We start from the raw sequence: 20653 nt of genomic DNA, 5'->3' as shown, positions 1-20653 counted from the left end.
GATCCGAATACATCCCCTCTACCAAGCAGGAGACACTACATCCTCCTGTGTGTTTGTTCTGCATCCAGATCAATGCATTCTCTTATTGTTCGAGGAAAACTCAACATTCAGATGTTTTTAAATATTGTTGCCGCTCTGTAGCCGATGACATTTGAATGCTTCCATCCAGGAAAGATATCAGCTCTTTATATTCCTCACTGTGAGAAGGAGCCGGAGCTGAGCACCACATTAAATCCGCTCCATCACAACATTAGCTCCATTATCTAATGGCTTTGGATTCGACTTGCTGCACTTACAGTAAGACTGTGTGTCATCCAGTGTTCTCCCCCATTACTGACTCACTCACTGGCTTGATTACTGCAGCGGAAGGAGAGAGGCTGAAAAGTGATAAACGATGTCGACGCTGGTTTTATTATCACTTTATTAATCTCCATCACGAGGACGCGGGACTCGTTTCTCTGGGAATCACAACCGCAGGAGGGAAGACGGAGGAAACGGAGAGAGAGACGACGGAAGAGAAACGAGTGTTGGCACGCTGGCGTGGATTTCACTTTGCTAAATCCTGCAGAGCTACACCAGCAGTTTTCCTGCCACAGCACATTGTGGTGTTAGTGTGTCTGTGTTGTGTAGCCAAGGTCCCTTCATCAGACAGACAGAAAATGTTCGGACAACTTCAACCTCAAATAACTTTGAAATGAGTTTGGTTTTGAATACGTCTCAACTGGAGTTCAACCTCTGGGACCAAGACAACGTTCAGGATGTACTCAGCTGCATCCACTCGTTTCAAGTAACTTAACAGAAGCATCATGGGGCAGTGACCTGCAACCAAATGAGGCCCTGCTAACTTTATACATCGGAATGATTCTATTTTAAAACAACTTAATCGTGACGCAATCTGAATGAATCAGGTTTTTTATGTTTGCTGACCATGTTTTCGTTGACCTTTGACCTTTGACCTTTGACTATTCAGCTCCAGGATTTCATCATGTGGGGAAACGCTCCCCAGATACATTCCTGCCAAGTTTAATAAATATCCTTCGATGCATTGCTGCGTTATTTTGGACATAGACCCACAGACAAAAGTGAACAACCACACCCGCTCTCTATCGCAATGCATCCTGGGAAAGGTTGGCCGGAGAAGGTCCCCCCCCCCGCTGGCTCCTTCGTTGCTCTGTGATGGAACAACACATTCGAAGAAACCTGAGGAATGAAGCAGCCTGTGGTCGCAGAGCTGTGACCCGGCCTCTTCAGAACAGAAGAAGAACTGGGGCTGATCAGTAGCACATGGGTATTTCTGTCTTTCAGTGCAGATAATTGCCGCCCTGCCTCATCAAAGACTTTGTAGAGTGTGTGTGTGTCTGTGTGTGTGTGTGTGTGTGCCTCTCGTAGATCCTCTAATTATTTTTTCTTAAACAAGCCGTGGGGAACTGCTGCTGCGACAGAATCTAAATTCCGTGGCATCTTGGTTGAACAGGTTATTTACAGTGTGGAGCTTCGCTGCCGTCACAAACCAGCACGACACGTAAAGTGTTCACAGGCAGCGCAGAGGACACACAATCTGATAGTAACACAAACACATCAGTGCTAAAGGTTCAGAAGAAGCTGCTGCAGGCGCTGATGAGGAAACCAACAGAGAGACTGAAGTAAGGAACATGCACGTGATCCACTGTGTGTGTGTGTGTGTGTGTGTGTGTGTGTGTGTGTGTGTGTGTGTGTGTGTGTGTGTGTATGTGTGTGTGCGTGTGCGTGTGTGTGTGTGTTCTCATACTTCATCTTTCTGGGAACCATTTTGAGCACAGACCTTATGGACTGAGGATATTTTGGTAAAGTGAGGGTATCAGGGTTAGAATTAGGTTCAGGGTAACACCCGGGCCACACTGGGTGTGTGTGTGTGCAATATGTGTAGTGTGTGACTTCTGCTTCTTGCGTGTGTGAGTTGTTCACACAGTGGTGTGTCTGCTGTGGAGCGACTATGTGAGGTTTCACTAATGACTTCTGTATTTCCTGAATAAGAGTAAAGGGTTGTGCACTCAACCAAACAGGACACTGCCTCCATCTTCAGCTCCTGCTCTTACTTCAAAATAAAAGTGAATGGACTCAGACTACAGAAACCCAAGAGAATCAGAATCAGGATTTATTGCTCAGCAGGTTGAATGATATAAATTCAAAAATAGGAAACAAAATGAAATATACTATAAGCACCAGGGGAGACAGTGTGCAATAGGTTGTAAGTAAACACTAGAGACTGGATTGTGCAGAGTACTATTAGCATACAGGAGCCACAGGCAGAGGGCTTTTACTTTGAAACAGAAAGTGATGCAAATATTTATGTTACAATATTAAAGAGATTTAAACTGTGGTAAAGATCATTTTCACTTTGCTGTGACCGATGCACAGGGAGTGGAGGAAATAGGCGAAACTCCTGAAACAATGTGAGTCTCAGTGGGTGTGTGTGTGTGTGTGTGTGTGTGTGTGTGTGTGTGTGTGTGTGTGTGTGTGTGTGTGTGTGTGTGTGTGTGTGTGTGTGTGTGTGTGTGTGTGTGTGTGTGTGTGTGTGTGTGTGTGTGTGTGTGTGTGTGTGGTTGTTTACAGTTCACATCACAGATCTATCAGCAACTTCGCGGACGTCCACTAGAGGGAAAACTGTGGAGAAACAACAACTAATGTAATAATATCTAATATCTTCATGCTATAAAGATAAAGATGAAGAACAGACCTAGAGAAGCAGATACTGCAGATGCTGCAAGATGATGAGGAAAAAATGTCGCATTAAATCTGCAGCGTCTATGTTATCCTGCTGACCAATCAACGGACAGGGCCGAAAACAGAACATTTTTAGACGAGGTAAATACAGATGAGAAGTTATTGCTGGTGGGATATTTGCAAAAGACAAACTTCCATGTGGGAGTGTAAGTGAAGGCACACAGAGAACGATGCTTCCAGGTTCAACAGGATCCGTGTGTGGCCTCCGGCCGTCCAGCGGCGCCTGGCAGACGACACGGTGAAGGTAAGAGGAACCAAACAAACAGCCTCAGTGGGAGGCCAGCCGCCGCCAGAGGACACCGGGCTGGGAACGGACCAGTTCCACCAGCAGCTGCCGTCCCTGCAGCGGTCAGTGTTTTTCCTCCGGTGTCTCCAGGCCTCAGCACCTCCCTCCCGGTTCTCCTCTCCTGCTCCAGGCCTCAGCACCTCCCTCCCGGTTCTCCTCTCCTGCTCCAGGCCTCAGCACCTCCCTCCCGGTTCTCCTCTCCTGCTCCAGGCCTCAGCACCTCCCTCCCGGTTCTCCTCTCCTGCTCCAGGCCTCAGCACCTCCCTCCCGGTTCTCCTCTCCTGCTCCAGGCCTCAGCACCTCCCTCCCGGTTCTCCTCTCCTGCTCCAGGCCCCACACGATGACTGCAGATCTTCACTAGGGCTGCGGATGAAGAGTGGCCGGGTTTTGTTGATACCTGTTTTGTTTGGTAAAAGCAAACAAAAGCAACTCGTGTCCGATTGTTCGAGCGACTGATTGAACCTGACAAACAGCCTGCAGCGCCCAGCGGGGAGAGATCAGAGCTCGGTGCCTGAGAGTTTAAAACTTTCACCACAATTTCAAAGAGAAGCTCAAAGAGACTTTAACAGTTCGATCAGTGTTTGTTTGCAGGAAAGATCCAGAACATCCTGAAGGTTATAACAGGGTGAGTGTCAGACAAATTCACTTTGACTTTCCTCAACGTTCAGTGCAAGTTGCAAACCACAATAATAACGATGACGACTATCAAAACAAAACAGGAACTAACACGTTCAGAATCTTTTAATGAAAAGATAAAACGTCAATTACAGTGAAATTTAATAAAGTGTTTTGCCACGATTGATTTCTAACGTCACCTTCTCAATTTTCTTGTCTTTTTAATGTGATGATCTCCTGTTACAACATCTTCCTTTAGAGGCTTCTCCAGTATCGACACACATGTGATTTGTGATGAATGTTTGTGATTAAAAAAGCTCATAAATATATTTCTGCTCCTCTGTTGTCACCTCATGAATATTTGTCTTGATTTGCCAACGAGAGGAGCAGAGACGTGGAGCCTCGTGAGGAACTGGCACCATGTGACCCTGTGCTGAGGCCGAAACAGAAGAATTTAATAACAGTTGAATAAAAGTGTCGCACAAATCACTGTGTCTTCTTTTCAATCACGCACACAATCACACACACACACACACACAAACACACACACAATCACACACACACTTCAGAGAGGAGATGTGCGTTTGTGCGTTGGCGTGTTGCTAAGTCAGAAGATTGAAGGTGACTGATCCTATTAGGTGTTTCTGTTGAAATGCACACGTGTGAACACACACCTGGAAGAGCTTCACACACACAGACACACACACAGACACACACACGCTGCTGTGTGACTCAGCTGTGTCATATTCACAGTTGAGGGGGAACGGAGAGACGAGTGCAGAACGAAGGAACGACTGTCAGGTTTATTTCCATCTCTGCAGCTTCATGCTCTGATCTGCCTCTGGCCCACTTCTCCTCTCTCTCTCTTTCTCTCTCTCTCTCTCTTGCTCTCTCTCTTGCTCTCCCTTGCTCTCTCTCCCTCTCTCTCTGCTCTCCTGTAAAATGCAAATCTACAAACAACCAATAAAAGTGCTGCAGCGTTTGAAGGTTCTTTTCACCAAAAGGCAACACAAAATATTGCAAACTCTGAACAGTGCACAGCAGTTTTTACACATAGGGGGCGCTCACAAGGTCGTCCAGACTGAATTGAGGCCTGTGAAGCTTTAGCCTGAATAATACATTTAAGAGGCAATACAGTTTTCTACTTTTCTTCCTGTTTTCAATGCAAGGGATAGAAACAATAGATTCAATCGTAGTTTTTTTTTTTTTCGATATTTTGGTTTTACCCATAAAAATTAGTTCGGCCCATGTGTCATCCACTAACATGGAGGAGGCGGGGTTTAAGGGGCACTTTGGCTTCACTATTGTGGCGATGTCAAGTCGTCCATCTTCTACTCACAGTCTGGTGCCATCGACGAGGTGTCTTGTCTTAGTCAGTCATGAATTATTGAGCAAAATCTGAATAACCATTTAAATTATTGACTAATCAGAGTTCATTAGCAGAATGTTATTGTGATGTGAATACAATCACCGTCCTCCCTGTAGGACAGACAAAGGGACAAATATGTATTTTTGAATTCAGTGTTCACCTTATTCACCAGTCTGGTCTGAGTGTCCTTGAAAACATCAGCACAGCGAGTTTCCAAGAATAGAAAAAAGAGGAAACTGTCCTCGCGTAAAAAAAAAGACGACCCCACAGTTAATCTGCGAGCAGCTAATTACGACTCGTAGTTAAATTTCATTGTCCAGCGACCTCGAAGGGTGGAGTGATTGTGATGCAGAGCAGGAAGTGACGTAGTTTAAAGAGAGAGAGAAAGAGTCCGTAGAGCAGGAAGTTAAGGTGGGTTTAAAGAGAGGGAGAGAGAGAGAGTGCGTAGAGGAGGAAGTTGGCGTAGAGGGATGGATGGATGGATGGATGGATGGACGGAGGGAGGGATGAAGGTCTGTAGTGTCCAAGGGGGGGAGCGATCTTTATATGGACGCACTTGATGAAAAACGAAACACAAAGTCGAGTTGTGTGCTTTAATTTTTTTGTTTCACACTGTATCTTGTGTTTGTGTAACAGCTTCCTGTGCGGATCCAGACGGAAGAGGATCCAGACTGAAGAGGATCCAGACTGAAGAGGATCCAGACGGAAGAGGATCCAGACTGAAGAGGATCCAGACGGAAGAGGATCCAGACTGAAGAGGATCCAGACTGAAGAGGATCCAGACTGAAGAGGATCCAGACTGAAGAGGATCCAGACTGAAGAGGATCCAGACTAAAGAGGATCCAGACGGAAGAGGATCCAGACTGAAGAGGATCCAGACTGAAGAGGATCCAGACTAAAGAGGATCCAGACGGAAGAGGATCCAGACTGAAGAGGATCCAGACTGAAGAGGATCCAGACTGAAGAGGATCCAGACTGAAGAGGATCCAGCGACAGTTGCTCTTTTCACCAGAGACGGATCAGAACACAGCTGCTCACCGCCACCGTGATGTCACCGCCGCCACGGGCAGCCAGAGAAACGTTCCCCTCTCACGCTGACTCCAATCTGTCTTCACACGACGCCACTTGGACAGAATATCTGTGTGTGTGTGTGTGTGTGTGTGTGTGTGTGTGTGTATTCCAGGTATTACTCATGTAGCGGGGACCTTAATCTGCTTACGGGGACGTGTCCTTCACATGGGGAAAGATTTAATATTCTCCGTAATGTAAACCAGTAGACTATGAGGTGAGGTGAGGTTTGTTGGTGAGGATCCAGTCTGATCCACCTTTTCACCCCCGGCAGCACAATGTGGATCAACACAACATGATGTTTGGATAATCACAGTATTTTAACTCATCAGTGTAAAAGGTTACTGGCAGATTATTCCTCCTAACAAGAGAATTATAGAGACACATTTTTTGAGACTAAGATTTGGGCATAATAATAATTTTATTGTAAATTTATATTATTTGTAATGATTTTATTTATTCGATCTATTTGAATCCCAACAACAGTTTTAGAGTAAATATATTCTGCTCATATTCGTGTTGATTTTAATTTGAGTTATAACTTGGAGACACATCACACACATCACTTTCCTCAAACTGTCCATTGCTGCAGCTCCTCCTTTCAGCCTCTGTCTCAAACACCAAGAAGACTAAGAGAAACCAAACTTCTCATCATGAAAACAACCAATAATCACCAAACCTCTAGAGGTGGACCAACACTACTAATCTGGCATCACCTCACTTCAGCTCACACCATTACCCCCGGTGTCACGAGCATCTGAATGGCCACCGGCACCGACTGCATCTCAGCTCCCAGTCTTTACCCACTTGACTCTGATGAGCAGCAGTGGAATCAGCAGCACTCGAGGACCCTGGAGGAGCTGAACCACAGGAACAACCACACACGGCACAACGGCTGAAACTCTTTCTCCAGAACAAGAACAACAATCTATATCGAGGGATGGTATGGATACATGGGAGGAATCGATAACTTGAAAAACACAACTCAAGATGTATCCATGAACATTTAAAACAAGAAATGTTTCCTTCCTCCCCTGCAGGACAACAGTGGGACTGCTGCTTATTGTTTAAGGCACAGTGGACAAGACATTTTCTGGCGGGTCTTCAGCAGGATGAGACAGATGGACACTACACAGAAACTTTGTCATCAGACATGATTCCTAACCAAACCTTAGAAAGCAGAAGATACTCTCTATGTCTGTCTTCCTGGGCCATGTAGACCAGAAAGGCAGAATAGAAATAAGACGATCTGGTCTTTTGGCGAGCAGAGCTGCAGTTGGACATGACGAGAAAGTTTTAATGCCCCTTGGATAAATCAACATTTTTACAGTTGTATCAGAGTTCTCATCCCTTGGCACCATTAACTCTTTGAAAAATGGTTAATCACCAAAGTGCAACGGAAGAATCCACCTGTTGAATCCTTTGTCTCTCGAGGATCTAAGGATGCCTTTGAGGGACCTTTTGAAATGGGACAGTCCGGTCACACTGGTCGGTCTTGAAATGCAGCCTCTAAAGGATGCAGCCCCTGAATTGAGACGCAGCCACTGTCTTGTCCCGCTGGACGGCTTCACTGTAATGATGAGGCTTCAGCACGCTAATATGGCACTAAGCTTGTTTCCCTGTTTACCTGTAGAGAGTGGATAAGACCCTTTGCTGCCCACCGCTTAGAAATGGGCAGCGAGCTCGAGCTGAGCCGAATCATTGCCAATAAAAATAAAACGTTGTCTTCAGACAAAGCGACTCGCTCAGCTGCTTCCCTGTCAAACTGCATTTTTCATGTTGTCCTTCTTTTGCCAATTTGGCCGCACGATGCAAACGCTCCCTGCACCGAGGAACTAGATCCAACTCGTTGGATTTTGAGGAGGCAGACATGAACTGATCCGTTAACACCAGCAATGACCAGTGCCCATTGTGACCGAACCAAAGTGGAGCCTGTTTTAAATCACAAAGTGAAACATGATTCAGTTTCCTCCTTGACAAGCCCAAGGGATGAGGGGAGGATCTAAAATAAACAGCAGTCCAGTCTCCGGTTCAGAGCCAATCAAAGAATTCAAAAGGGGGTTCTCACTAAATGGCTGTTGAGCTAATATCATCAGCTGACTGGGGGGGCCCCCTCTCCACTGGGGGCCCTAAACAACTACTGGTTTTGCCTACACTTTGCGACGCCCCTGTGTAATTTGTCAGTGCATTAAATTGTAAACGTATCCATGTTCAATACAGATAATTTATATGTTATGTGACAAAGTTCTTATATCAGTGAACCTACAACTTACCGACGTGCTCTTAAGCAAGACGCTGCAAAACCTGAACCTCGACACTGCAGGTGAGAATCAACAACTCGTCATCATGAACCACATTCAGACCCACACGTTATTTTCCTCTGATTAAGTCACATATAAATACTTGTTACACACTGCGATCGCACATCCCTCATCGGTGACGAGTGGCAGGTCCGTGGTCTATTTCTGTGGAGGTCTGATGTGCACGGCGGGCGGAGGGAGCGTGCATGTGAGGCAGCTGCAGACGAGGGGAAAGGAATCTGAAGCACACACACACTAACGCACACACACACTAACGCACACACACACACAGGAAACCTGACCTGGTGACGGCTCGGACCCTGGACGGTTATTTCGGGCGACAGACGCACACGTCTTTGTGTAGCTCTGCGTCACACACCGATAGAAATGTTTGGCACGGCTAAGAAGAATAGTTGTTTCTCACAAACAACGATGACCTCAACATTTACTAATTCATAATTGTAATTATAGGATAATTCAATAACAGATATCGAGTTATCTTTTAGGTTAAATGGATTTTGTAGGTAGGTGTGATACAACAATGAAAAGGTTAAGAAAATTCTGGTTAAAACTTAAAATCCTGTGTTTTGACACCTTTGAATTACAAAGTATAAAGTTGGTAACTTTACAAACTGAATAAAGTTAGTTGAAGCAAATACTTCCCTCTAAAAAATACAGTCTTTGTTCCCTTTATTTAAAAGTAGTAATAAGCTGAACAATTTAGAGTTTGTCCTTTTTTACAATGATGGAAGGTTCAATTAAATGTTCATGAAGTGAAATCATGTTTTAAAGGTTTTCATGTGGCTTTGATGAAACGTCTCATTTAATTCTGTTTAATAAGCACTAACGACCTGGTGCTGCTAATTAATCGTTTAAGCACGTAATACATCCAAGTGACAACCTGTCAATCAATCCTCAGTAGCGTGGTCGGGTTTATTCCACTTTCTCCCGCGCTGATTATAATGACTGGAACTAATGAGCTTTTCAGAGCAGAAACTTACACCGGTTTACATATTGCATCAGGAGTCGTATGAGAGGAAGCCACCAGGGAATATTCAGAGAGGAATAAACAGGTTCATTAGTTCATTTCTTTGCTTATTACACACGATGGTGTCAGATGAGGAAACAGGAGAAGGAAGCTCGCCACGATGGGATTTAGATTATTATTGAATCATTGCTCCTCTTTGATTCATGTACAAACACAATATAATTATCTAATGCAACTTCAGTTCTGACACATTTAATTTATCCACTGTCATGGTAACTTTCTGTGTGTGTTTTGCCACATGCCTCCATTTGTATTCATTTTTAAATACGTGTGGATCTTGATGGAAATAATAAGACATATAAAGGGGGTTGGTATCGATGAGTGTTTCCAATTCAGTGCAGATGCAAATAAAAATCTATTGAGTTTAAATGTGGTTTCTTAAATGGGGTACGGTAACAAATTGGACTCAAACTATAAATGTGGCCTCAGCTATTAGGCTTGTTTCAATCTGACTGGGCCTTGGTGGAGGTAAGAGCTCTACTGTTATGGAACAGCTATGTCAACAGTATATGGTCAAATTTAATACGTTCATTCACCTGATTAACTTTATCTCACTTAGACTTTTAAAAGCCGCCTGAGATTAAAGATTTATATCCGCTCTGCTACCACAGTTAATCAATTTCAAATTCAAACAATCGGATCACGAAACAAAGATGAAGGCAGCTACTCGATTAAATTTAGTGAATATGAATCATAATCCAGAAATTCACTCTCACATATCCACAAATACACACAGAGACTGAAATGACTCCAGCTGCACATGCACAGACCGACACCGCATCTACGTGATCCAAGCATCGAGTGTTTAAATGAAAACATCCCCATACATAAATACACAATGAGCACACACATGCACATACTGTTCCTCTTGAGCTGACTCACAGCAGAGGTCTTTTATTTGTGTCTCCGGACAGAAACCTCCAAGTCACTAAAAACACTGGGCACCTGTTCCCTGGATCCCACTGGAGGAAACTCAACTCCCCTGTCACCGAGTGTGTGTTAGTGAGTGTGTGTGTGTGTGTGTGTGTGTGTGTGTGTGTGTGTGGGCGGGTGTCAGTGACAAGAATGTTGACAGCGTCCTTTCATGTCTCACGTGGACACCACTTCCTTTACTACCCGTCCCTATTTAAAGGCCGGTCTGGAGCCAGAGGGGCTTCAGCAGCGGATTAAAGCCAAAGTCCTCGCACTCTTCACACCAGCGGCTCACCCACTGACCGACTGACCATCTGCATGTTTTTGTGCGGATCCATCGCGGCTATAAAGGCTGAGGCGTGTGGACTTCGGTTCGTGATCAGCTGGAACGCAAGGACGAGGTTTTAAGAGACGCGTCCGAATCTGGAGCCAAAGGAAGCTGAAAATCAAACAGAAGCCAATCCTTCAATTTCAACTTTTCTTTATTAACTCAATCTCGAAAAAGGCTGAGAACACAATCGGAACCTTTATCGGTTGATCCAAAGTGTTTTCAGTGTTTGATAACACTCACCCTTGACATCTTGGACCTAGCTCACTCTAGGACGATTGACAACTTACTCTTTTTAGAATTTGTTTCCAAAGTCCTGGAAAAAACATAAGTAAAGTAAAAGAAGGATTTCTAGAAAAAGGTCTCATCTGGAGTCCTGTCGCGATGAGTAGCGGGGGCACCACCACAGTTTCGCCACAGGAGCCTCAGACTTTCAAGCGAGCGGTGCGGAAGATAAAATGCGCCGCCATGGTGGCCAGCTTGACCAAGAACTGGCAGGGCTGGGCCAGCGAACACTCAGACAAGCAGGATGCCATCCCGAGCGGCTGGATGCCAGACTCTGTCGAGGAGCAAGACGACAAAAGAATCAAGCATGTGGTCAAACCTTCCATCGCTCCATGTGTTATCGCCAGTGACCCCTCCGACGACAGCGGGAGAATTAGGACCGGCTCTGTCCACAAGACCATCCAGCCAAAGCGCAGCGAGTGCAGCAGCAGTGACGTGGTCAACGCCATCCGCGGCAAGATGGAGTCAGGTCCCGAGGAGAGCAAGCCGTTCATGGGCAACGAGTCACCGACACGGCGGCGCCAAATGAGGTTACTACAGAGCGCAGGAGGAGGAGGAGGAGACAGGAAGCTGCTCCTCCAGGACAGGAAGCTGGGGTCCAGGAGCAGCAGTGTGGACACAGAGGACAGTGGACTGGGAGAGGAGGCCGGGCTCAGCGACAACAGTGAATCCAAAACCGAGCCGGGCAACATTCAGTCCAAGAAACAAACCATCAAGCCCAAGGTAGAGTCGCTAATCACAAAAATCATAATGTACTGTGATAAGAAAAATACACGGAGTGATGGAGTAATTCATAATCTAACAAAATCACTATACTCCAAAGTAAAATAGACCTGGTGTAGAGGGCCCAACATGGCCAAGGCCAAATAAGTCTATCACGTTCCACCAGATTGCAAACACTCAAAGTTCAAATCAGTAGTTTTCTTTATTAACCTGCTAATAAACAAATAAGCAAACCAACAACTGTACAAACAGATGGACAGGGAAGATAACTACTTTGGTGAAAGTAGTTAATGATTGGTGATTGGTTGCTTGATGATAAGTGTGCGCCAGCGTTTGCAAAAACCTTCCACAGGATATGGATGAGGTGCATGTTCTGCTGCCCCCTAGTGGCCCAAAAATAACATCAAGTAATAACTTAATTTTACGTGATAACTAACTTGACCAGAAGAGGTTGTCTTTTAATAACTTATCTCCTAAAAGTCCTCTTTAAGTTTTATTTCGTCCACCCCTGACCGTCCTGTACGAAACACATTTCCGTGCGTTGACTTCCACCTCCTGCAGCTACGGGCTTAACTGAACCTCTGGTGAGTGTCCTTTCCAGATATCAACAGAGCTGGAATAACACCAAGGGATGAAGCTGCTGGTTTGGTGTTTCGGTCATTTGTCCTTTCAAAGTGTGGAAAGACAAGTGAAAGTGACGCGATGACGGGAAAGGCAAAACTCTTTTATTTCTCTGGCCAACATCCAAAAACCACTTAATTTGTGATACAGGTCATTTGCACTGTTGTTAGACACAGGCTCACGGAGGAGATAATATAACCCCTGCATAATAACCCTTTGATTATATTTTTTACGTATGAGGCAATCTGTTATATACAAGTTTTGACAGGACCCGTATGAGGCCCTTCTGTCGGCGTTCTATGACAACAATAAATGTTTGTCATCCGTCCCTGAATCAAACACAGTGGGGGGCATAACTCCTCCCACACAGTCGCACAGCGTGAATAAACAAGGTAGAGCAGAAGTCCCTCTGATGTCACCTGAAGACATCCAACTCCCTCACTGTCACCACACAACATAACTCCGGGACTCAAACCTCTCCTATAAAAGGCAAAGGCAGCAACCGGGGGCCCACGTCGTGTCACGGGGGGGGGGGGGAGCGGGGCCAGATCACAAAAACACAGGCTGGACTGCAGCGCAATGGAATACATGCGCAAATAAATATAGTCGTGCACTGCAACATGTTTCCCCCACCTGACCTTCAGGTGGCACAGCCGGCGACGGGGGGGGAAATAGGGTGAGGGCGAGAGAGCAGCGAGGGACATGAGAGGGAGAGAGAGAGAGACTACAACAACAAAAGCAGAGCAGATAAATACTTGACTCCTTCCAGAGATTCCAGAAACCATATTAGGACATTTTATATCATTCATTTTGTATTGTAAATGTAAAATGAATCACAAGCTTGATAAATATATTAACCAGAGGCGACGCTGGGATATTTGAATAATAACACTCTCATGTTAATAAGAACAAGATGGAGAAAGAGTTGTAAAGTATAATGTTGGCCTCTGGCAGAACTGTTAATGAATGTGCTGCCAAACTTTGTTTTTACGACTAAGGACTGTTTTTAATATTCAGGGTTGGTGCTTATTATAGCATCGTGCTCCATGAAGACATCTCGACAGTCGAGCTGATCAGAGGCAAACACACAGCAGCTCTGAGTCGGGCTCCATGAGCAGCTATAAATAGGGTCACTGCACACTGGTGTTGTTAGAGTTTACTGTTATAACTGGCCACATATTGCTGGTTATACTGGTTATAAGCCACGAAACTACCACTAAACAATAAGTATCTACTTTTTTTTGCCGTTTACCTTTTCAGTTTTCATCTTAATCATTGATGTCTGTGCCAAATTTCATCGTAATAAGAGGAAATATCACATAAAAACATATATATATATGAAACAAAAACATCAGCCTCAACATGTTAATTGTAAATAATCTTTTAAGTTTGCGTGAACAAGTGCAGCAAAATGTTATAACCAAAAGTAAAAGTGCTGTGTATTGTGAATTTGTAAATAATATTACAATGGACTGATTATGATTCTGCTGAATATTTTAAATATAATATTTTCCTTTAAGAAGTTAATTCCAATGTACTGAATACTGTTTAACTGAATTATTGAAGTACAGTACAAGTACCTCAAAACTGACCAACGATTAATCGCATCCCCCAACAAACACAGATACAAATATTTTGTTGAAAGGTGAATCGGGACACGATCAGTCGAAGGGTTCACAGAGTTTCGTGGAAGGTTCCACAGATACAAGTCTTCACTTTACACAGAGCAAATACCGAGGAGATCTGGTGACACAGCTCTGAAGGCCTGGCAAGCTGAGGAAAATACCAAGAGAAGTGGAGGGAGGGAGGGAGGGAGGGAGCGAGGGAGGACACGACATGAGTGAAGAGAGGAAGGAGAGAACTGAGTGGAAAGGAAGAGAAGAGACAACAAAACGAGAGCAATAACAAGAGGGAGGATGTGATGAACGAGGGCATCGAGGAAAACGTGAGGAGGAGAGTAAGAGAGGGTAGAAAAAGAATAAAGGGAGGAAGAGGAGAGGAAATAAGATGCACATTCTATAATCATTTCATAGTTTGAATTATCTGAAGAGCAACAAAACCCTTAATTCTTAAATATTTAAAGTCCTAAGTCCTTAAGGTCTTGTTATGTTTGAGCCCCAGGTTTAGAGGAGCGTTAATAAATTCCATAAATACATAAGGGGAAAGCAAAGGTCAAGCACGGCATCAATTACACTAAGTTGAACTTAGAAAGTTTATTTTAAGGTGAAGGGTCGTCAATCAATATTCATACACAGCACTGTAACAACAACAACAGACTACAGATCAGCTACATCTTTTAAACAGGATACAGAGGGTGTGATGGAAAAGAAATCGAAGAAGCTAAAACTATTTTGTTTCGCACGTCAGGGAAAGTGGCAGCGAGTGAAGGACTTGGAAACAAACTTTTAAACTGGTGCAGGAGAGGCCAAGAGATCCTGAATCCGGCTGTTCTCGAAACCCAAGTCACGATAAATCTGTTCTGATAACGTCACCGTGACATTAACCTGGGTTATTTTCTCTTACTTGACAAAGGTCCTACACAGCTACAGAAGATGCAGTATCTCTGTTTCAGCCAGCTGGACGTTCTCACCCTCGCTGGCCAACATTGAGCTAATTAACGGAGTGAAATCGGGCCGAACCTTGCACCTTGATGTTAACCTGTTTGCCGTCATTTAATTCCAGATCAAGATAACCACGATGGGCGACATCAAGAGCCGCTGGCAGCAGTTTGCCAACCAGCACATGGAGGGCCAGAAGCTCAACCCCTTCAGCGAGGAGTTCGATCAGGATTACGCCATGGCCCAGCGCCTCCGCAAGGGCGACTCCGGCTACGGTCGCCCCAAAGACGGTTCCAAGACGGCGGAGAGGGGCGACCGGGCCCAGAAGCACATCTACAGGGAGATGGAGGAGATGGTGTGGATTATCAGAGACTTGGGCCTGAAGGATAAGGAGGGGAGGATCATCATTAGCTTCGGCCGGCTCTTCGACCGCTACGTGAAGATCTCGGATAAGGTGGTGGGCATCCTGCTGCGCTGCCGCAAGCACAAGATGCTGGACTTTGAGGGGGAAATGCTGTGGAAAGGACAAGATGATGCCGTTATCATCACGCTGAGGGACTGAGGACGGACGTGACATCGCACAAACATCCGAAACAACACACAAACACGACAAATCTTCCACATTAGCCCGACCTTAGAAACAACAAACAGCAAATATTTCAAACAAATATTTGAAAGAAAAATACCAATATACACACATTACACACAGCTTCAATGATTAACTTGAAGGAAATAATAGTTCAAAATCTTAAAACTTTTTTGTTCATACTTTAAACTGCTCAAATGTTTAATACACATAAATTACAGTCCAGACATATGAGTGTAATCTACACTCGCACCAGACTCATTAGTTCTTCTCATGTACCTGACGGATCGTCCGGTGAAGGGAAACTATCCCTAGCATGCTAACAATGCTCACCTCGCTAACTATGCTACACGCTACACGCTACACGGCCTGAGCTTCCATCACATCTGTCATGTTTGATATTTAAAGGTTTCGGAGTAAATTAATGATAACAGGTTGAAACAAGAATTACACAACAATGTACCTACGTTTTTTTGGGGGTCGTCTTTGGACAAACTTGAATGTTTCTCATTAGCCGAGCTCTAGTTACGTGATTGAGCTCATATCTTCATTTAGATTAGGAAATTAGTGACTGTACTTAAAAAAAAAAAAACTTGTGTTATTATATGTATGTTTAGTATGTTACATTAAAATGTGTTTATCTTTACATAGGCAGTGGCAAGGAGAACAGAGTGATCTGTGAATTTACATGTACGTCAACTGACTGAATGTTTGATGTGTAATGTTTACAAAAAACAAAATTGTGAAATATAATTTACCTCATTTTTGAATTTTGGACACACTTCACAGGCTTAATAGAACATTTTCTTTGGATTATGTTTTCCACAAATTGTATGCAACTCATCAAAACAAATTAAACTGTGTTTCTGACAGATTTAAATCGGCAGAGCCTCACATCAGATCTACACTGAAACGTGGAACAATATTCTACCTCAACATGTTAATGATTCACGGGTCCTGACATCAACCCTTTATCCTAAAATAAGACCAGGAACATTTAAAGACGTCAGAAAGGTTGTTCACAGTCGCAGGTTTGACTTTGTATTCCGGTGGGTTAACGCTCAGCTTCTTGGAAGCCTCCCCGGTGTCCTCATCCTCTGATGTCACTGCTGCGGTGAATTATGGCCCATTCACTCTGAAAGTCTACAGGGCTGCACACTCTCTGAACAATCCTTTGGGGAAGTCTCCAGAAGTTCATGCCAGAGCCCTTAAGCGCCTGCTGATGCTGCAGTGAGACAGCCTTAAGCCCTCGCAGTCTTTGCGCCTGTCAGTCCGGACTCAGTTGGCAGATCGCTGAGCTTTTTCACTTTTCCTCCTCACTACACCCACCTCCATGACCGGGGTGTCTCCCAGAGGAGACGGGGGGGAGGGAGGGGAGTGGTGAGGGAGAGCAGAGGCCGTCTGAGACATCCCAGAGCCCTGCTGTGGATTTATAAGATTGTTTTACTTTTAATGTTTATCAGCAAAACCTATATTCATCATTTCTTGACACTCATATTTTGATATTACTGCCATTTTGTAAGAATATGCATAGAACTCCGAGAATTTATTTAATTGTAGGAAGAGAACAAGAAAGAATGAAAAAGACAAAACAAGGAAGTGGAGGATATTAGAGAAAGGAAAGAAGCTGATACTAGCACAAAGCCCAGTCTCATATCTTTATTTCTTCCTTATGTACAAATCTAAGTACCTGAAATCATCACATGACAAAACACAGAAGAGACTCGTGGGTATCGAACTGCGTCCTCTGTGGCGTCAGTGTGTCACTGAGGTGGGACACGCGGCTGTTTGAATCATTATTTCCCTGCGGACAAAATGATTTACAGTTTGTCTCCATTTGCATTTGCACATTCTGAAGGCCCCTCGCTGCTCCATCCAATTTTACTGTGTGAATGTGTCTCTGTGTGTCGATGTGCATGCAAGTCACGCTAGAGCTCAGTGTGTGTCTGTGTGTGTCTGTGCGTGTTTGTGTGAGAGAGAGAGAGAGAGATGAGTGTTTGATGTGGTAACTTAATCATCCGTCAGTCTGCGCATGTGCACACACAAGTCATGCCCCAGCGTGTGCATTTGTGTTGGTGTGTGTGTGTGTGTGTGTGTGTGATTCCATATCTATCCAACAATGGACCTGCTAGTTCTTACACACTTATAAACGACTGCTGAGCCAACAGGGGACATCCTGCAGACCTGTGCTGGTCCTGTTATGAATCACGTTGAAATGTTGATGTTGAATAAATAAAGGTGTCTGTCCAAAGAGTTCAGGCTGACAGGGATTATCTGTGTATATCTGACGTCTTATAGTGAATTTAGAAATCTAACACGCAAAGTTAAAACTGAAAGTGCAGTCAGAAGCATTGTGTGTTTGAGGTTCAAATCTTATCTGTTCTCGTACCAAATTCTGCTGCTGTGGAAAAACGACAGAAGCAGGTTTGTCTCTGTCTCACATTCGTCTCCTCAGCTTCACACTCAGCAGGTGTGAAGCTAACCCAAGGAAGTGCCGAGTTGAATTTGGCCACACGATACTTTCAGTATTAATAAACTTTGTGAAGACAGATGACCAGAGCTCGGCGGCTGGGACTCATCGACCTAAGTGACGATAACAGCGTGTTCACGGACTGACTCCGCTGTGGCTCAATCACTGCAGGTCTAAGAAACAAAAAGTGTTTTGTTCGGTGAAGACTGGTTGTCCCGAGTGTGTGTGTGTGTGTGTGTGTGTGTGTGAGAGAGAGAGAGAGAGACATTAATACAATCTGATCAGTTTGGTCACCGGGGAGTCTGGATGTCTACCAAAGAGAGAGAGAGAGAGAGAGAGAGATGGAGGGAGGGAGGGAGATATTGTGAGTGATGTGGAGAAAACGACGGAAAGAGAACAACAGAGATACAATGAGAGAAATAAAGGAGAGAGAGTGACAGAAGACAATACGGAGAGAGAGAGGACGGAGGGAGAGAGTATTCCTTCTAGACGGGCCGGAGCTTCGTACTCGCTCGTCCTTCGCTGTCAAACAAAATGAATCCCTCCTCTCCTCTGCTTCTCTCTCCAGCTCCCATCTCATTCTTATTATTGTGTTTTCCCTCCTCCTCCTCCTCCTCCTCCTCCTCCTCCTATTCTTCCCCTGTGTCTTTGCTCTGTTCTTCCCTCTCGTTCTCCTCTGTATTTCTGCGGGTTATTTTCAGTTCAGCCGCCTTGATCTGTTCTTTGCTTTTAACTTCCCATGCATGACATAACACATGAATTCTATGCTCTTGATTATGCAGTTGAGCACATGAACAGTGGGGGGCAGTATATCCGGGTTTGAGGAATATGTGAACTAAGATGGACGACATGTCTCCACTTCCTCCCACTTACTAGAAATGAAGCCAGAAGAGTCTGGACAGTAGCGACACCTTCAAATCGAGACAGATGATGTTACCACCACAGATACACAATAAAAACACACAATCAAACATCTAATGGTGGATTTAAACAAGTTTATTGACGGCTCGAATAGAATAACAACACACCAAATTGTGCATTTACTCAACAATATAACAGCGTTTCCAAAGAATCTGCAAATATACCGACAGTATGATGAGTAAAACTTAAAGTTACACAAGTTTGCTTCTCTTCCGGTAACATTCAGGTCCTCGAGGCTGTAGAACATGAACAGCGAAATGGAAAACAGCGCTGCGTGATGCTTTGTTAACAATAGTTTGTGTTCACGTTTATCGATTGGGATGACCACAGTTTTCTATTGATCAACCGATGCAGCAAAGTCATTTGAATGAAGCCAACAGTCGACACTGAATGTGACGGGTGTAGGTGAAAATAAATGTCCTTATATGATCTGGATAAACTATAATCATTGACAAAATTACATTTTCCACGGACCTTGCTTTCAAACGTAGTCCCTAGGATATGATGAACATCTCTCGAAACCAAAAAACATCACTAACATATAATCTACGGGGCTCGAGGGAAATGACAAGTGTCCTCAAAAGGCCTCAAATGATGGTTCAGTGTTGTCGAGTTTTAAGGCTGTGAATGCTGAAGATAAAATGGCTTTATATCGAAGGACAAATCACGAGGAGACTGGAGCCCAAAGAGTGTCGACACCGGACTGAAACATGAAGGTGAATGGTCAATGTATCGGGGGCCGTGTGGAGAAACACAAGTTACAGAGCTCCACGGCACTTTGATTCACCCGACCTAAAAGTGTATTCCCTCATGTTAATGTGGAACACTTCGGATGAGGGGATGGAGCAGATAGTGAGGGAGGGAGGCTTTTCTTAGGGCCGGGGTTTCGGTGGGAGCCTCCGCAGATCAGTGGACCGGAGGAGACCAGTTTCTGTCGGGATCCAGCAGCCACTGTTTCGTAACAGCCACCGAGGAGCTGCAGCTTCTCTTTCTCCCTCCCACTCCTGCACCTCCTCCCCAGGAGAGAACTGGATATGTGTCTACAAATGTACCCAGCGTGGTGTTAAAAAGAAGAGGGACACAAACCGTGCACGCTTCCTTTCTTAAAACTAAAACCCATTTAGTCATGAGGAAAAAACGATATGGACAGTTTACGCAAATGATTCGCTTTTAGTTTGATCTTCTGCAAAAACAGGCCGTCTGGAATAATCAGGATTAATAAATATGAATTTTTCACAGACATTTGTTCTGAGGGGATCAACAGCTCACAGATATGTTGGAAATTTCCAAAAGTTAGTTTTTCAATGTACGTTTTCCTCAAATCGTATCTACCTGAGTTGTTCATATTATATGTTGCTATTTTGACCCAAGAAATGCAGAAGCACCTGAGATACGTTATCATTGAGATAGCATTGATGTACCTGTATCTTAATTTAATCCATTTAAAACGTATTGTTATAGTTATGGCCGTTTTAGGGTACATCTTTTTATTTATCTATAGATACAACTGTAAATTCACCAACATCCTCCAAACTGAGTGACCATATTCCCAAGGTCGTCTGTTCCATCCCTTTGATGCGACCTCTAGGCTTTAGGTTTAGGAACAGATCTCATTCCTTTACATTACAGGACGCTCGTTGACATGTTTGCAGAATTGAAAATGTGTTATAAGTTGAGGAACAGTCACGGATAACAGAAACAAATGGTTGTTATTTTTAGACCAGTAATGAATAACGGTCTCCTGTGTGAAACTACTGGGATTTGTTGACGCATCCATTATAAAAAAAGTCTCTTTTGCTT

At 44.3% G+C, this 20653-nt stretch overlaps 1 protein-coding gene across 1 annotated transcript; it reads left to right on the top strand.

Moving 5' to 3' along the window:
• Positions 1-10615: 10615 nt before the first annotated feature.
• On the top strand, positions 10616-16342 carry abraa (actin binding Rho activating protein a). Its single transcript, XM_062409328.1, has 2 exons — positions 10616-11697; positions 15001-16342. The coding sequence occupies exons 1-2, from the start codon at positions 11074-11076 to the stop codon at positions 15436-15438; spliced, it is 1062 nt and encodes a 353-aa protein (XP_062265312.1). The 5' UTR covers positions 10616-11073; the 3' UTR covers positions 15439-16342.
• The last annotated feature ends 4311 nt before the right edge of the window (positions 16343-20653 follow it).

Source organism: Platichthys flesus, chromosome 2 (genome assembly GCF_949316205.1).
Source record: "Platichthys flesus chromosome 2, fPlaFle2.1, whole genome shotgun sequence".
Lineage (NCBI taxonomy): Eukaryota > Metazoa > Chordata > Actinopteri > Pleuronectiformes > Pleuronectidae > Platichthys > Platichthys flesus.
This window is presented reverse-complemented; position numbering and strand designations above follow the sequence as displayed.

What these genes read in the sequence shown, in the direction of transcription:
- abraa (XM_062409328.1), top strand. Translation starts at nt 11,074, where the DNA reads ATGAGTAGCGGGGGCACCACCACAGTTTCGCCACAGGAGCCTCAGACT. An exon ending in AACAAACCATCAAGCCCAAG is followed by an intron (nt 11,698 to 15,000) that starts GTAGAGTCGCTA and finishes ATTTAATTCCAG; the next exon opens with ATCAAGATAACCACGATGGG.